General features: G+C 44.1%; 1 protein-coding gene across 1 annotated transcript; it reads left to right on the top strand.

Moving 5' to 3' along the window:
- The first annotated feature begins 5270 nt into the window (after nt 1-5270).
- LOC138929014 (uncharacterized) lies at nt 5271-5977 on the top strand. The gene is made up of 2 exons (XM_070287477.1): nt 5271-5278; nt 5332-5977. The coding sequence occupies exons 1-2, from the start codon at nt 5271-5273 to the stop codon at nt 5975-5977; spliced, it is 654 nt and encodes a 217-aa protein (XP_070143578.1).
- The last annotated feature ends 9627 nt before the right edge of the window (nt 5978-15604 follow it).

The raw sequence follows: 15604 nt of genomic DNA, 5'->3' as shown, positions 1-15604 counted from the left end.
CACCGCACACTTATCAGTGTTGATGGCCACATTCCATCTACAAGCCCAGTTTTCAAACTTCTTTAGAAGCAACTGGAGTTTGTCCGTCGCACTGTAGATGCAGCTTGACCTGGCCAGTATTGCGGTGTCATCCGCGTACGTGGCAGCACACGTGCTCGTTGAGCTTAGGTGCAGCGGCGCGTCGTGGGCGAAGAGGTTGTAAAGCGTGGGCCCCAGCACGCTTCCTTGTGGGACTCCAGCTCGAATCCTCCTGGTGGTAGAGGCCACTCCGTCCTGGACCACTTGAAAGCTCCTGTCCATGAGGTAGCTACAGATAACCTCATATAGCTGTGGTGGCAGGAGTTTCTTGATTTTGGACAGGAGTCCTTCATGCCAGACCCTGTCAAAGGCCTGCTGGATGTCCAGGAAAGCAGCCACAACATACTGCTTCCTTTGGAACCCCTCGACAATGAAGTCAACAACTCGGTGGAGCTGTTCTGGGGTGCCATGGCCTTTGAGGAAACCGAATTGATGCTTCGGTATTGCCTCAATGATCTGGGGTAATCGCAGCATCCTATCCAGAAGACACCTCTCAAACACCTTAGCGAACGTGGGAAGGAGACTGATTGGCCTGTAACTAGCCACATCGTTGCAGGGCTTCCCCTTCTTGTGCAGCATCACCACGTTTGCGTTCTTCCATGAGGCCGGGAAGTGTCCAAGTCGCAGTGCGGCATTGTAGACTAGGACCAGGAAGAGAAGTGCCTTGACCGGAAGGAGTTTAGCAACTCTACTGGAAATGCCATCCGCTCCTGGCGACTTCCGGTTCTTCAGCTTCCTGATCCTGGCCTGCACTTCCGTGAGCAGGATCGGTGCGATGGGAGGCGACATTTGGTGTGGTGTCTCCAGAGATGCTCGGACCTTTTCCGTCCTGTCCTTTGAGGATGTGGCAAACGGGGTAAAGCGTTCCTCGAGACTTTCCGCGAAGGCTTCCGCTCGGTCCAAAGGTGTCCTCGCCCAGTTTCCGTCAGCTTTTTTGACAGGGAACTTAGGGGTAGCTTGTCGCTTGTTCTTGCCCGCAAGCTTCCACAGCGCGTAGTCAGTGTCCTTGTTTGGTGTAGCCTCCTCCAGCTCCCTGTCCATGCGCTCCTGTCGCAGCTGTTGCAGCATCCTCCTGACGCGGTGAGCAAGCCTGCGGTACACTCGCAACACCCTGGCTTCGTGCGTCCTTGCATATTCCCTCCGGAGCCTGTGTTTTAGGTCAATCAAGGCCCTGATGTCCGGTGGCAGAGAAGCGCGGGGCACCATGCGACTGTTTCCTTCCGGAGGCGCGGCGAGCTCTGCTGCAGCCTTGATTTTGGAGTCCAGGAGGGTGGTGGCGTCGTCTACGTCATTGGCTGTGTTGATCTCCATATGCAGGTGTATTGAGTCCTCCAAGGTTCTTTTAAACATCCTGACGTCAGATCCGGGGGGCAGGAGCGTCCTTCTTGGCACATAAGCGCTTCCTGGCAGGTGTAGGTTGACTATGAGTGGGATATGATCCGAGCTAAGCTCAAAGGATTCATTAATAGTCAGCCGACGTCCATGGAGTCCTTTAAGTAGGGCGAAATCCAGAGCAGAAGGGGTTCTGCCGTTGCAGGGAAAGCACGTAGGTCTGCCAGTGGCCAGGATTTGTGTGTTCGTGTTATCCAGGGCCTCAACCAGCATTGTGCCTCGCCTGTCAGCTCGGAAGTTGCCCCAGTTGCGGTGCTTGGCGTTGAAGTCTCCTCCTAAGATGGCTTTATCTCCACAAAGGTTAAGCAGAGCCTCAAATCCATCACATGTCCAGGTGGGGCGAGGGGGAAGGTAGACCGCTGCCACATCCAGATCTCCAAAAGGCGAGTTGAGAGTGATCATCGCCATCTGTGCCAATCCCAGGCGTATCGGGTTGTGCTGAAAGTAGGTCAGTCCACTTCTGACCAAAATCGCAGCTCCACCTCTGGTTACAGCACCAGGGAAGTCAGCTCTATGGAGGAAGTACCCAGGAATGTTGAAGAATACTCCGTGTTTAAGGAAGGTCTCAGACACAAGCATAATGTCAATGCTATGTCTTGAGAGGTACACCAGAAGCTCCTCTCGATTAGCAAGGAGACTTCTGGCATTCCATATACCCACTTTAAGGGTCCCCATGGATAGTTGGCATTCCTCTTTTCAGCTCTCTTACAACAAGAGATATCGTAGCTAAGGAGGAAGCCAATTGGTCCACAGTGGCCTTGAGGCTGGTAAGCATGGTCACTATCCTCGTCATGTCCCAATCAGAGTCTGGGTTGGGTGGCGCTGTAGTATTATGAGACCTGCCTCGGCTTCCTAGCACTGGGAAGTCGTCCTGCAGGTTATAGCTTGCCTGCCTGAATCCAGGAGGAAGTTCAAAGGCGGCCGTATGCGCGGCTGGTTGTTGCTGCTGGGCTCTCGTCCGTTGGGCATACGACAACCCTGGTTGAAGCATTGCCGACGGTATTGCAGTATCACGTCTGCGGGCACCTCTCCCTGAGTTGTTAAATGGCAAATTCTCTCTGGGGAGGACTCTCTTAAGCAAAGATGCAAAGATACGGCATTTTTTGTCATATGCCGCATGGCCTTCTCCGCAGTTAGCACAGCAGAGATCCGCTGCGATGACTGCCTTACAGGCCTCAGAGCCCGTCCAGTGACTGTCTCCACACCTTCCGCAGACTGGTGGTTTAAGGCAATAGTTCTTGGTGTGATTAAATCCGAAGCATCGAAAGCATTGTTTCAGCCTGTTGCTATCCCTTTTTAATTCAGCTGTAACCCTCTGCCTGCCAATCTTAGCAATCAATAGCGCTTCTTTATTATTAGGGGCCTGCTTAAGGTCCACAAACCAGCAGTTCTGCCTCGCCTGGTCCGATGATTTTTCTTGAGTTCCAGAGCTTCTTGTTCTAGACGGGGGGTTGTAGAGATTCACAACTGTATGCCCCAATTTTGTAAATTCCTGAATAATAAGGCTCTGCGGTGTAGTAGCAGCCAGGTTTTTGAGGACTAAACGGAAGCTCCTGTCCTCTTTCAAGCAAAAATGCGTGTAGATGACATTGTTAGCAGACAGGAGCCGGGTAATGGCTCTGTGGGTGGTGGAGTCCTTGGCATATATGCGCAAGTCTCCAGAGCGGGCAGTGCGCAGCTCAAAACCATCTTCCTCAATCTCCTGCAGGAGCACCTTCTCCATTTCTACAATGTTATTCACATTGGGAACAGTGATCGGCCTCGGTTTGTAGATGGTGGTAGCAGGGGGCTGAGCAGCAGCAGCCACTTGTTCAGCCATAGAGGAAGTCTCCTCCACAACGACGTCCTCATCCTCACAATCCATATCCAGTGCGAGGTCTGACGAAGAAAGGGGGGAGAACCGATTCGCCATCTGGGGTTTACTGATTTTCAACTTCCTGGATAATAGATCAGCTCCAGGAGCACGCCTCTTGAAGGAAGGCCTGCCCGGGACAGTTTGCCAGCTCGGCTGGGGGTTTTGAATGAGTCCCCCAGGAGCGGCTCCTCTCCACAGAGGGAGTGCTGAGGACTTAATTACATCCAGAGCTTGAGCTGCGTCCAATTTAGTCAGCGCCTTACTCGGGAGCTGGTTCTTCTTACTTGCTTGCTTTGTAGCAGCGTTAACGAGGGAAGCCTTCTCCCTTGCCTTACGGGAGGTGGTTGGTTTCTCAGCTGAAAGATTAGCTTCAATCTCAGAATGAGAGGCATAGAGAGCATTAAATTTTTTCACAGGGCAGTTTAAAGCATCCCTCATTTTTTTTTGAACAGCAGCCACATTTGCTTTAATGTCAAAATCTGATTCCGAAGAGCTTGACACCTCAGCAGGAGAACTTTTATTGGTGGCATTGGAATCTACCAATCTGTCTAAGAAGGTAGACAAGTCGCTTTGAGCTTCGCCCGGGCCTGCAGAGGAAATCTTACGCATATCTTTAAGTTTAAAAGAATTATCCATTATTAACCCTCCCGCTTGCGCTAGCGCAAAGCGAGAGGCAGATGTACACGAAGTTGACCCAAAACACACTCACAAGACGCTATTTTGGAAAACAAATTTTCAACGGAAGACCGAAAATATTTTTTATAGAAAAAAAAAAATTTTTTTTTTTTTTTTTTTACTTTTTTTTTGAGGAGCACAAAAATGAAACACGTCCACACGCTATGACAGTTAGGTCGATGATGAAATTAAACATAAACTCGTATATATTTACACTTCGATTTAAAACTAAAACTCCCCTCGCTGTCGCCCAGTCAATTGCCCTGACCTACGCCAAGTTTTTTTTCGCCAACCGAGACATGCATCGGGAAAAAAGGGGTGGACCCAAACCTTTACTAAAACTTCACTGAAATTGATAAATTAAAAATATTTCGCTCCTCGCCGTTTCTCCTCGTAGAAAAATCAGTTGGGAATTTAAGAAGGAAATACTTTATTTCAAAGTCAAAGCCCGGCAAAAGGGTGGACCTTATCTTCGCGGAAAATGTATTCAGGCAAATTAAATTAAATATTTCTCCGGATATTTAGCGCTGGGTGATGGCCATGCGTTTGCGGTGAGGGGGGAAATTTCCGTCATCGTCTTGCGGAGAACGGCTGAGCTTTCGCCTACACTGGGAGAAATGAAACCCCAAACTTTGATTATAAAAATTTAAATAAATTTTATTTAAATATATTTTTGCTTTCTCGTGGCGAGCATAACTCCTGCCACTTCTGGGAGCCCGTACGCTGCCCACACTGAGAAAAATAAACGCAGATAAATTTAAAATGAGGAGAAATTAAATAAATTCAAGAAAAGCTCTCGTAAATATAGTTTTTGGCTCAAATCGAGCCCAGCTCGCGGGGAACGACCCAAGATCATGCTGGCCATATCTCACGTAAAATATTTTCCCAAAAATGCCTAGATTTTAGGCCATAAACTCTGCCCTAGGAAGCGGTGGTCCCCATAATCGACCCCCCCTCTCGGTCTCCTTATAGCGTCTGCTATGCGCCCGACCCAAAACGCGCTCCGCCGAGTATTTCGCTCTATTGCAGAGACCGAATCAACCATTTTTCTGGCTGCGTATCCCGGTAACTGACCACTACCATCTCATGTCAGTTTGCCGTCCGTCAAAACACTTTGTCCCACATCTTTATAAATTTTTCTGATACAGAGGACCTTGGACGTGACTGAGGCTTACCCCAGCCGTCGAACTTCCTTACAATAGTTTTGGCAAGGCGGCCTTGTGGGTTTGCGGAACCACGGCACTGCGTTTGGAAAACGTCCACGCGGACAATGGCTTCGTGCGTGCCATTGCTGGAGGCTGATGGGTCTACAGCACATACCTCGCCCCTAGCCTCACGCTAGCAGAGTTCGCTGCCATCCTGGACAGGCTTGCTGCTGATGCAAGAGGCCGCTCTCCGACTCTGCTTGCGGGAGATTTCAACGCCTGGGCGGTCGACTGGGGTAGCGCTACCACAAACGCCCGTGGCAGAACACTCCTAGAAGTGCTCTCAACGCTAGATGTAGCCTTACTCAACGTAGGGCAGGAGCACACTTTTAGCAGGGCGGAAGCAGGATCGGTGGTGGACCTCACCTTCGCCAGTCGCTCTAAAGCTGGGCAGTGTAGGTGGATACTTAGCGGGGTGTACACGGCAAGTGATCACGCGGCAATTTTCACCACGCTGGATGTTGGCAGCACGCTCCCTCCACCTCCCCCCGCGCAGCAGCGCAAAAGCTTTAAGGCCGACTCGCTCGACACCCAAGCCTTTGCGTTAAGGATGCAGAGAGTGGAAGCGACAGGCGACACCGAAGATATGGCCAACTCGGTGATGAGTCAGATGCTATCGGCCTGTGAGGAGTGCATTCCATTCAGGTCCGTCCACTCTAGCCACCGCGACTCCGTGTACTGGTGGAATCAGGAGATAGCAGAGGCAAGAAAGGACTGCGTGAGAGCCAGGCGACCTTACCAACGGTCGCGCGGATCCCAGTCACACCTGTAAAGCGTGAGGCATACCATCGGTGCAGAAGAGCTCTCAAGGCGACAATAAAGGGCAGCAAGAGAAAATGCTTTTTGTATCTGTGCGAGGCAGCGGACCGAGACCCGTGGGGGAACGCTTACAAATTAATTGTAAAGAAAGTCGGCAGAGCGAACAACTGCGCCCCACTGGACGCGGAAAGCCTCGGGAAGATAGTTTCGCACCTATTCCCCAGGATGCCTAACCCTGAGCTTGCCACAGGGGCTGGCACCTACCCGATGCATAAGCTCGAGCCCGTCTCCGAAGAGGAGATGATGGCGATGGCGGTTAGGATTAAGGTGACGAAGGCGCCAGGCCCGGATTGCATTCCCAACAGGGCGCTCAAGCTAGACATTTGTCTTCGCCCAGACATATTCGCGGTGCTGTTCGGGAAATGCATGCGGGAGGGGCTCTTCCCCTCAAGATGGAAAGCGCAGAGACTGGTTCTGCTGCCCAAGCCGGGAAAGCCGTTGGATGATCCAGCATCCTTCAGACCCATATGCCTGATAGACGGGGCCAGCAAGGTGCTGGAATACCCAATCTGCTCGAGACTGGAGAGGGCTATCGTAGCGGCAGGAGGTCTCTCTGACTCCCAGTACGGGTTCAGAAAGGCCAAGTCTACCGTCGCACAGTAGCGCCTTTTCTCATTTAGCGTTGCAAAAATCATATCTTTTGAACCAAATAAGGTAAACGAATAATTTAAACGGCATTGGACAGGTAATTGTTGTAAAATATATATATGTACTGCATAAAGTACCACGCCCACAAATACGCCTTTTTAAAGGGTATCAAAGTGAAAAAATAATTTTTTTTCAATAAAAACCATTTTTAAACAAAAATTTTTATTTAATTTTTTATGTTTATTTTTATGTATTTGCTCAAATAAAAATAATTTAAAAACTGAAAAAAAAATTTTTTTTTTAATTCGAAGTGTAACCGCCACGCGCTACAGTTAGTATATTTCTTGAAATGTATGAAATTGTGTCGGTATTTTGGTATATTTTACTCTGAGTTGTTTTGGTTTTTTGCGTTGCATTTCCGCAGACGCAGCTCGACGCAGCCGATGAAAGTTAATTCTGGTCCAGGAAAGATCCACGTAACTTGTAGACATAGTGTAGTCAGTGGCTTTCATTGGCGTCAGAAGATATAGACTACTTTAGGCAGAAAAAGGTGAAAAAAATGGACACCTGGCAGTTAGCGATTTACCTGTAGAAGCCCAAATCAAAGTGTCGTTTTTTTTAGGTTCTTTAATAGTTTATGAATGTATCTATCATTTAAAGTAAAAACCATGACCATTGGTTTTATGGTTTTTTGTAATATTACCTGAAAGTCGACCAATTTACACATTTTTTTTTTGTATGATGCAAAAAACGAAACAAAGTTCAACTTTAAATGCTCATAACTTCTACAAATAAAATTGATTTTATTGCAGATTCTGAATCCTTGTTAAATTTCCTGTCGAATAAGTATGGTTAAAATCGTTTTTGCGAACATGACTTTTTTGATTTTTGCAACGCTAATTGTTCGAGAGGCGCTACTGTGCGTCGACGCCATCACCAAGGTGGTAGACATTGCCTCCGCGGCTATCGCCGGACAGCGCTGGAAAGGGGGCTCTAAGAAATATTGCCTTATTGTCACCCTGGACATACGCACTGCATTCAACACGGCGAGATGGGGCCGGATAATGGATGCCTTGTCCAACTTCGGAGTTCCCACCTATCTGCTCAACCTGATGCGAAATTACTTTCACGACAGGCTGCTGCAGATAGACTCGGACAGCGGTACTCAAGCGGTCGAGCTGTCGTGCGGGGTTCCACAAGGGTCCGTGCTTGCGCCACTTTTGTGGAATGCAATGTACGACAGCGTCCTCCGGCTTCCACTACCAGGGAGAGCGGAGATTTTGGGCTTCGCAGACGACTTAGCGGTGGTCACCGTCGCAAAGGAGATCGTAAGAGCAGAGGAGACCAGCAGCCAGAGCATAGCAATCATCAACGAGTGGCTGTCGAACGCCGGACTGCAGCTAGCGCTGCAGAAAACCGAAGCCGTCCTTGTGAGCAGCAGGAAGAAGGTGGAGGTGGCAAGCGTGCGGGTCTGCGATGCAACGGTCAGATCTTCTAGAGCTATTAAATACCTAGGAGTGATCGACACCAGACTCTCCTTCAGGGAGCACCTGACTTACGCAAGCTCCATCAGAGGCGAAAATGGCAACGCTAACCGTGTGGCAATCACGTTGGGATGCCTCCACAAAAGGGCGGTGGACGCACTGTCTAATTCCGTGCCTGGAGACGTGGACCATGAGAAAGTACGGGCAGGTTAATTTCTTCCTGACTCAGGTGCTTAGTGGCCACGGGTGCTTTAAGGGCTACTTACATAGGTTCGGCCACGAGGAGAGTGGAGGCTGCAGTCGATGCGGCCAGGACGTTGAGGAGACAGCTGAGTGTGTTAAATTCGAGAGCGAGCGGCGCGAATTAACAGTTAGTACTGGAGGGGGGATGAAATCCAGAGGGGGTCCTTCCAGTAAACTGTCATTCAAGTCCAAGGAATGGTTCCAATGTATATAATGTAATGTTTAATAAAATGAGAACTTGCTTCGACTTTGGTCAAAATTATAATGAATCTTTATTCTTATTCAAACTCAAGAGTAACCTATGGGATACAGTGGAATATGTGGGACTTGTGGGATACAATGGAATTGTGGAAATGAAATGGTGTGATCGAGAATCGCATCGCATATCGCATATCCAGCAGATTCGAGTGGTTCCCCAAACTCAGCGTTTGTCCACTGTTTGGGTTAATGACCATTTGGTTGCTCCGCTGGGGTTTGGGAGGCGGCGGTGTGTCCGCAACAATGTGTGCGGTAACTCCTCCCTCCCTAGAGTGGAGAGAGGGCCATAACGAAGGGATGGTCGGCTCCACCAAGGTAGTAACGGTTGGAGGGTGTGGGAGGAAGATGGTCCGTGGTTTATGACATAGTCGGAGGATGATGATCAGGATAAGGATCAATAATATTGTTGAATATATGGCCGTGGGTTTGTAGTGTGTTATATTATCTATCTCGATGATTTTCCCGGCTGTCGAAAGGGCTTCTAAGTGTAATTTTTCCAATGATAGTGTTTTGATGGTTTGATTTTTTATTATTTTGATGACTGGTGGGAGTACGAAGGTGAACTGGTCGTGTTCCACTAATTCTTTGTCGCTGTATTCTATTCCATTTATCCATGTGGTACAGTTCTTATAACGTATTATGAAGGAGTCATTTAAAAGTACTTCATCGTTACAGGTTGATTTAAGGGTGGTGTTTTTGCGTTGAAGATGAAAATAAATCCTTTCTCTGGTTCGAAAATGTTCATTTCGTGTCCTGTGTCTATTAAGTCATATTTTGTCTCGTATACGTTATTGACAATGTCCGCCAGGCACTTGTTATTTTTAATCGTCGGGTCGGCGTGGGTTCTTTGACAGAAGAACTCTTGTTCTACCTTAAGACAGCTTTCGCGAAATTGATGCAATGTGTTGTTATTATGTGCCAAGAATTCGGGGGAAATGATGAAATGGGACTTATTTATGGGTAAGGGATAGACATGAGTGAACTTATAAATTTTTGATTCGAAGATTGGTATCTTAACGTTAAACAATAGCTTGTTATTAAAAGTGAAACAAGATGGTGTAAGTAAATTATAGATGTGTTCATCTATTTGTAGGGTGATATTTTGTTTGCTTAACATATTCCTTATAGTATTTATTTCTTGTTTGTTAAATAAAAATTTTGGGATTAAGCCCAATTTGCTGGCCAGTAGGCTCTCAGCTATATTGTTAATATGTTCTTTCAGGGTGTCAATATGAAAATTTATTCGATTAATGTATAGTAGTGTAAAAATGTTTTCCCTATCTTCCCTAAGTTCTTTGAAGATAGTGTTTTGTGCTACGTCGAGAAATTTTTGTATTTCGATTTGTTCGTTATTTATGTGGTCCGTAATGTTATTAAGTCTAATAATGACCTGCTTATTGAAATTGTGTTGTTTATCTTGATAATTTTGTAATGTGTGGGAGGTAATTTTTAGGTTATTTATTTCTGCGAGTATATTTTGTCCGTCGTTGTTGACTAAATTACCCGAAATCGACTTGAGAATAGTCCCTAGGCCGTTAATTAAACCTCTTTTTGTTCTGGCGTGCGGAAGTAGGGTCTCTATTCTGGCTTCTAGTTGCTGTAGTTTCCCTTATATAATAGCGAAATGTCGAATGTTTCATCTAGTCTAAGGGCTTTTAATGTGTTTTTATTCCGATAAGGCATACTGTGAATTCTTGAACGTCTACGACATGGGTTAGGATTGTATAACTCTGTGTTATACGAGCGTCTCCCAGATGAATGAAGGCGAGGGGTGAAGGTCCGTTGAGTCTTTCTAAAGAGAAGGACTGCGTAGCGGAATGGGTAGTTCTGGAATGAAGTAGTTTATTGAGTGTTGTTATTTCTTCTGATTGTCTTTCTTAATTTCTGTTTGTGTAGTTTTTGTTGTCTAGTTGTTAGTAACGTAACTCCTTTGTCGGCCCTGACTTTGTGTAGAGAGAACCTAGGCGTCAACTTGTTCCTCCTGTTCTCTTTCCTAAAAATATAATCATCAGGTTCGACCTGGATTGGTGGTTCCCTATCTTCGTTTAATTTGGTTAGCCTTTTTTCAGTTTGGTTACCAAACTGTTCTTGAATTTTGGGGTATAGTTCCTTCCTGAATTCCTGAGTTTTGCCAAGTAATCATGGTGATTGTCAAATTTTACTGTTTTTTCAAACATGTGGCTTCTGCCGTGGAAAAGCTTTGTGTGGAAAAGGGGTGCTTAATTGTACCGGTATAGAAGGGATGATTTGGAAAATAGTTTGAATGTTAAAATAGTTTAGTGGCTTCTGAGCAATTGTTATTCTATTCGGGTCTTCGTTTACATTTAGATTGGGCTCTATCCTGCTAAGGGCGTCAGCGACGACATTTTGTGACCCTTTTTTATAGACCACCTCGTAGTCATAGGCGGCTAAGGTGGTTTTCCACCGAAGTAGCTTTGGGTTTTGGCCCTTAAGATTCTCTAGCCAGAACAACGGTTTGAGGTCAGTCACTATTTTGAATCGGCGACCGAAAAGGTATGGCCTAAAGTGTTCCACAGACCATACAATTGCGAGCATTTCTTTCTCTATTGTAGAATATCTAACTTCGCGTCGGATAGTGTTCTGCTGGCAAATGAAATGGGCCTATCGTTGGTGTTTGGACATTGACAGTACTGCGCCTATGGCGTCCGTGGTTAGAGTGAAAGGTTTGGAGAAATCAGGATAGGCCAGAATGGGGTCGTTACACAATAGATTCTTGGAATAGGCTACTGCCTCTTTAAATTGTTTATCTATCACTATTGATTTTTTTCCTTTCAATTGTCTGGTTAAAGGCTTGATTATTTTTGCGAAGTCTCTTATAAACTTCCTATAATAACCGAGTAAGCCTGAAAAGGACTTAATTTCCCTAACAGTTTTAGGGCAAGGGAAGTCTTTAATTGCTTGGATTTTATCAGGGTTAGGCTTTACCCCTTCTTGTGTGACGATGTGTCCTAAAAAGTCAATTTCTTTTCTTAGAAAATTGCATTTTGCGGGTTGTATTTTGAGGTTTGCTGTTTGTAATTTAGTTAATACGGCTTTAATATCTGTTATGTGACTTTGTAGTGACGGGGAAAATATAATAATATCATCGAGATATACGAGACAAGTTCTTCCTATCAGATCTCCTAGGACGTTATCGCCGGTGCGTTTTTGAGTCCGAAAGGCATTGTCGTGAACTCGTAATGCCCGTTCTCGACTGTGAATGCTGTTTTGCTGGCATTGTGTGGATTCATTTCAATTTGATGGAAACCACTAGCCAGATCGATTTTTGTAAAGTATTTAGTCTTCCCTATACTGTCTAGTATATCCGCAATGTTGGGAATGGGATATCTGTCTGAGATAGTTTTATCGTTTAATTTGCGGAAGTCAATGACCAATCGCCATTTCTTCTGCCCTGACTAGTCGGTTTTCTTGGGAACGACCCATACAGATGCGCTGCAAGGGGAGTGGCTGTTTTTTATAATGTTCTGTTGAAGCATTTTTGTAATTTGCTTACGGACTTCTTCTTTGTGTATAAAAAGATATCTATAGGATTTCGTGTGTATGGGAACGTCGTCCACTGTGGGAATCGAATGTTTGACGACGTTTGAAAACGTCAATTGGTTATTTTCATTGTAAAACAGTTTTTTGAACTGTTTACAGAGTTTAAGTAAATTTTGAGTTTCCTCGTCGTTTAAATGTTCTGTCCGAATATCTAATTTGGTCTGTAAATCTGTGGGTTGTGGAATTTCCTCTGCGGCCATGCAGTATAAGTACTCGTAGTCTCGTGTATGAGTCATTTCAGCTTTTAGTGGTTCCTCTAGGAATAACGTTTGGTCATAATCCGATGTCTTGCAGACTTCGAAGTTTGCAAAGCCATTCGATGCAGTATACAGTCCCCCTGTGATTGATAAGTCTTTGTTTAGTGTTGTGGTCTCGAATAAGAAATCTCCCTCCATTATGTTTGCAGGGAGTTGCAATCTTATCTTCATATTCAGTGGTATGGTATGTTCTGTGTCTACTGGGTTTGAGTGTGTTAGGATTGGTAAAGAAGTCTTTTCAACTTCTAGAACAGCATCCGCTATGTTTATTGTAGCATCTAGGTTACTTAAAAAGTCCATACCCAAGAGGCCGTTAAAATGGGGGTGAAAATCAAATAAGAAGAATCTTGGTTCTTTTGCTGAGTGGAATTGTTCAAAGATAACAGAGTCTGTATATTCAGTATACTCCTGTATACAGGAGTATTTGGAGATTATTGAGGACTGTGGGAATGTCTATCGCAGTGTTTATTTTTTTGGTGTAGTCTTTTGGAACTAGGGATGGTTTTATAAAAGAGTAAGTCAAACCAGTATCTATGAGGAATTAATGTGAATTGGTCGTACAAAATTTTGAAGATAAAAGGACGTAGGGTAAGGATTTCCCGTGGGATCTTTTATTCAAGAATCCGACTGGTTTTCCAAGGCTTCTTGTGAAAAATTTGCACCATCGTTGATGTTGCAGGAAGCCGAAGAGGTGCTATCATTTGATCTTGAATTACCCCGGAATGGGTTTTGGTTTCTAGGTTATGTACTGTCTTGTCGGTTTTGGGATGATTGCCGTGTTACTTTCTTGTTAGTGTTATTATTGTCCGATTGTCTCTGATTCTGTTCGTGACGTTGGTAAGGTCGGTTACGTTCGCTTGAGTTTCCGCGGTGGCGGGGACTTTTTTGGTCAGAAGAGGTTTCACGTCGACTATTATTTTGTCGTTCGTAACGGTTATGGGTGTTACCGCTAGAGTTTTGATAGTAAAAATTTTGTTCCGTCTGTGCTAACTCATAAGCTTTCTCTAAAGATTCCGGGTTCCGGGATCTAATTATCGTTTTCAATTGTCCGTTTAGGCCGACAATGAATGCATTGAGGCAAATGTCAGAGTATAGGGTGTGTTTTGCTGTAATATTCTGACCATCTCGGTCCGAGTCTTTCATCAATGAAACCAATTGGCCTCTCAATTTTGCTATTGCAAAAAATAGTTTGTTAATGGAAAGTCCGCTTGGTAGGGTTTCAATTTCTCGGATTAATATAGCTTCTGTCTTCTTGCAAGTATACAGTCGTTTAAGATTTGCCTTAATTTCGTCCCAGATAAGTGGTGTATTACAGAGATTCAATGCCTCATGTGCCCTGCCCTTAACTCTATGTCGGATAGCTCTGAGGATCAATTGCCCGTACGTAGACTGATCTACGGACCGAATGAGCAACAGTAATTCCTCAACACTAGTAATGAAAGTTTCCAGGTTATCATTAGGGCCTTCATAAGTGGGTAAATGTTGTACGAACGCTAGAATATCTTTAGGGTTTAGAGTTGTGCTGATGATGGTCAATGAGTTACTAACTGTAGGGCTGCCCGATGCATTACCCGAGTCTAAAGGATTCATGTTTGGATTAGAAGTTTGATTTATTTCGTGGTGCTGTTCTTCCTCAACGTCTACTAGGTCTGCTGAACTTCTCAAACCTGATCTTCTACTAGTTAACCTTTATTTACATTTAGTACTTTCTTTATGTTATCTTAAATGTCTGGTTGTAATAGTATGTTTATCTCTTATAATTATTATGATTAGTATCAATATGTGTAGATGTTACTTGTATGTTTTCTCGTTGAATTAATTAGTTGATTAACAGTTGATATCCTCTCCCTGTGTCGTTTCTCTAGTGTTGACTGTAATGTACATATATACATAGAGTTAGTGATTTGTCTAAATTCGGTAATAATAATTGAGATAATAATATAGGCAAGTAAACATATGGCGACCAATGGAAGAGGTTTATATATTTGTTCGTTTTATTTTATATATATATATATATTTTTTTTTGTATGACGTAAGCGTTTGAATCCGATTTCCTGCCAGTGTACAATTGGGAATATTTGTTTGTTTTACCCCACATCGAGCGAAAACTGCTGATGCAGCGGTTTCAATTCGAGTGCAGAAAGAGAAAAACAAAATGTATATTGCAGCTACGTGATCCCGGTGCCCTATCAGCGTTCGATGTGCACATATTCGGTCACGAATTTTAAAAATTGTGAATGTTTATATTTTGTATGCAAAAGATTTTTTTTTATACTTGTCGATATGTGATCCCGGTGCCCTATCAGCGTTTGATGAGCACATATTCGGTTACAAATTTAAAAAATTGTGAATGTTTATATTTTGTATGCAAAAGATTTTTATACTTGTCGATATGTGATCCCGGTGCCCTATCAGCGTTTGATGAGCACATATTCGGTCACAAATTTTAATAATTGTAAAATCTCGTAGTTGCCTTATCAGCGTGTGATGTGCACATATACGGTCACAAATTTTAATAATTGTAAAAAAAAATATTTTTATAATTCGGAAAAATATTTTTGTATGTTTGTTGATATGTGATCCCGGTGCCTTATGCCCATATGATACTGCAATGAAGTTTTCATTAATTAGCTACTACATTAGAACCTTGAAAGAGTCCACTATATTGTAATTTTGCTTGGATTATTTTGGGAATACGACTACGGTCACACCGACCGTAAAAGGTAAACAAAAAAAACGGCCGCCATTCGCGGCGTATTATTATGAATTTCTGAATTCCTCGTCGAAGTATTATTGCATAAATAAATGTAGAATCCTTTAAATTTATGTTTTTAACCTATAATGCTTAAATTTTTTTTAATTATTACGAAAAAAAAATATTTTTAATTAATTTTACAGCGCAAGAACCTTGCTACCGCAAAACATATGTATTATTTTTGCTAATTTTCTAATATATTTTCAGTTCAAAAACCAGCGAAATGATATAAAAATAAACTTCTCATTGTGAGACCATACTGTCAATGAGCTGGCTAATACATTTTTCAATTACAATTTTCTTTATTAAACCCGTATTTTGTTATCGAGTATCTAGTATATAATATGTAGATCTATCGATTATCGCGGCAATGAAGTAGCTAATGCATTATTCTAATGCATTAGAGCGCCATATAGTCGTCTTGCTCGCACTTG

This window comes from Drosophila kikkawai, chromosome 3R, assembly GCF_030179895.1.
Source record: "Drosophila kikkawai strain 14028-0561.14 chromosome 3R, DkikHiC1v2, whole genome shotgun sequence".
Taxonomy (NCBI): domain Eukaryota; kingdom Metazoa; phylum Arthropoda; class Insecta; order Diptera; family Drosophilidae; genus Drosophila; species Drosophila kikkawai.
Note: the sequence above shows the minus strand (reverse complement) of the source record. Positions and strands in the feature narration are given on the sequence as shown.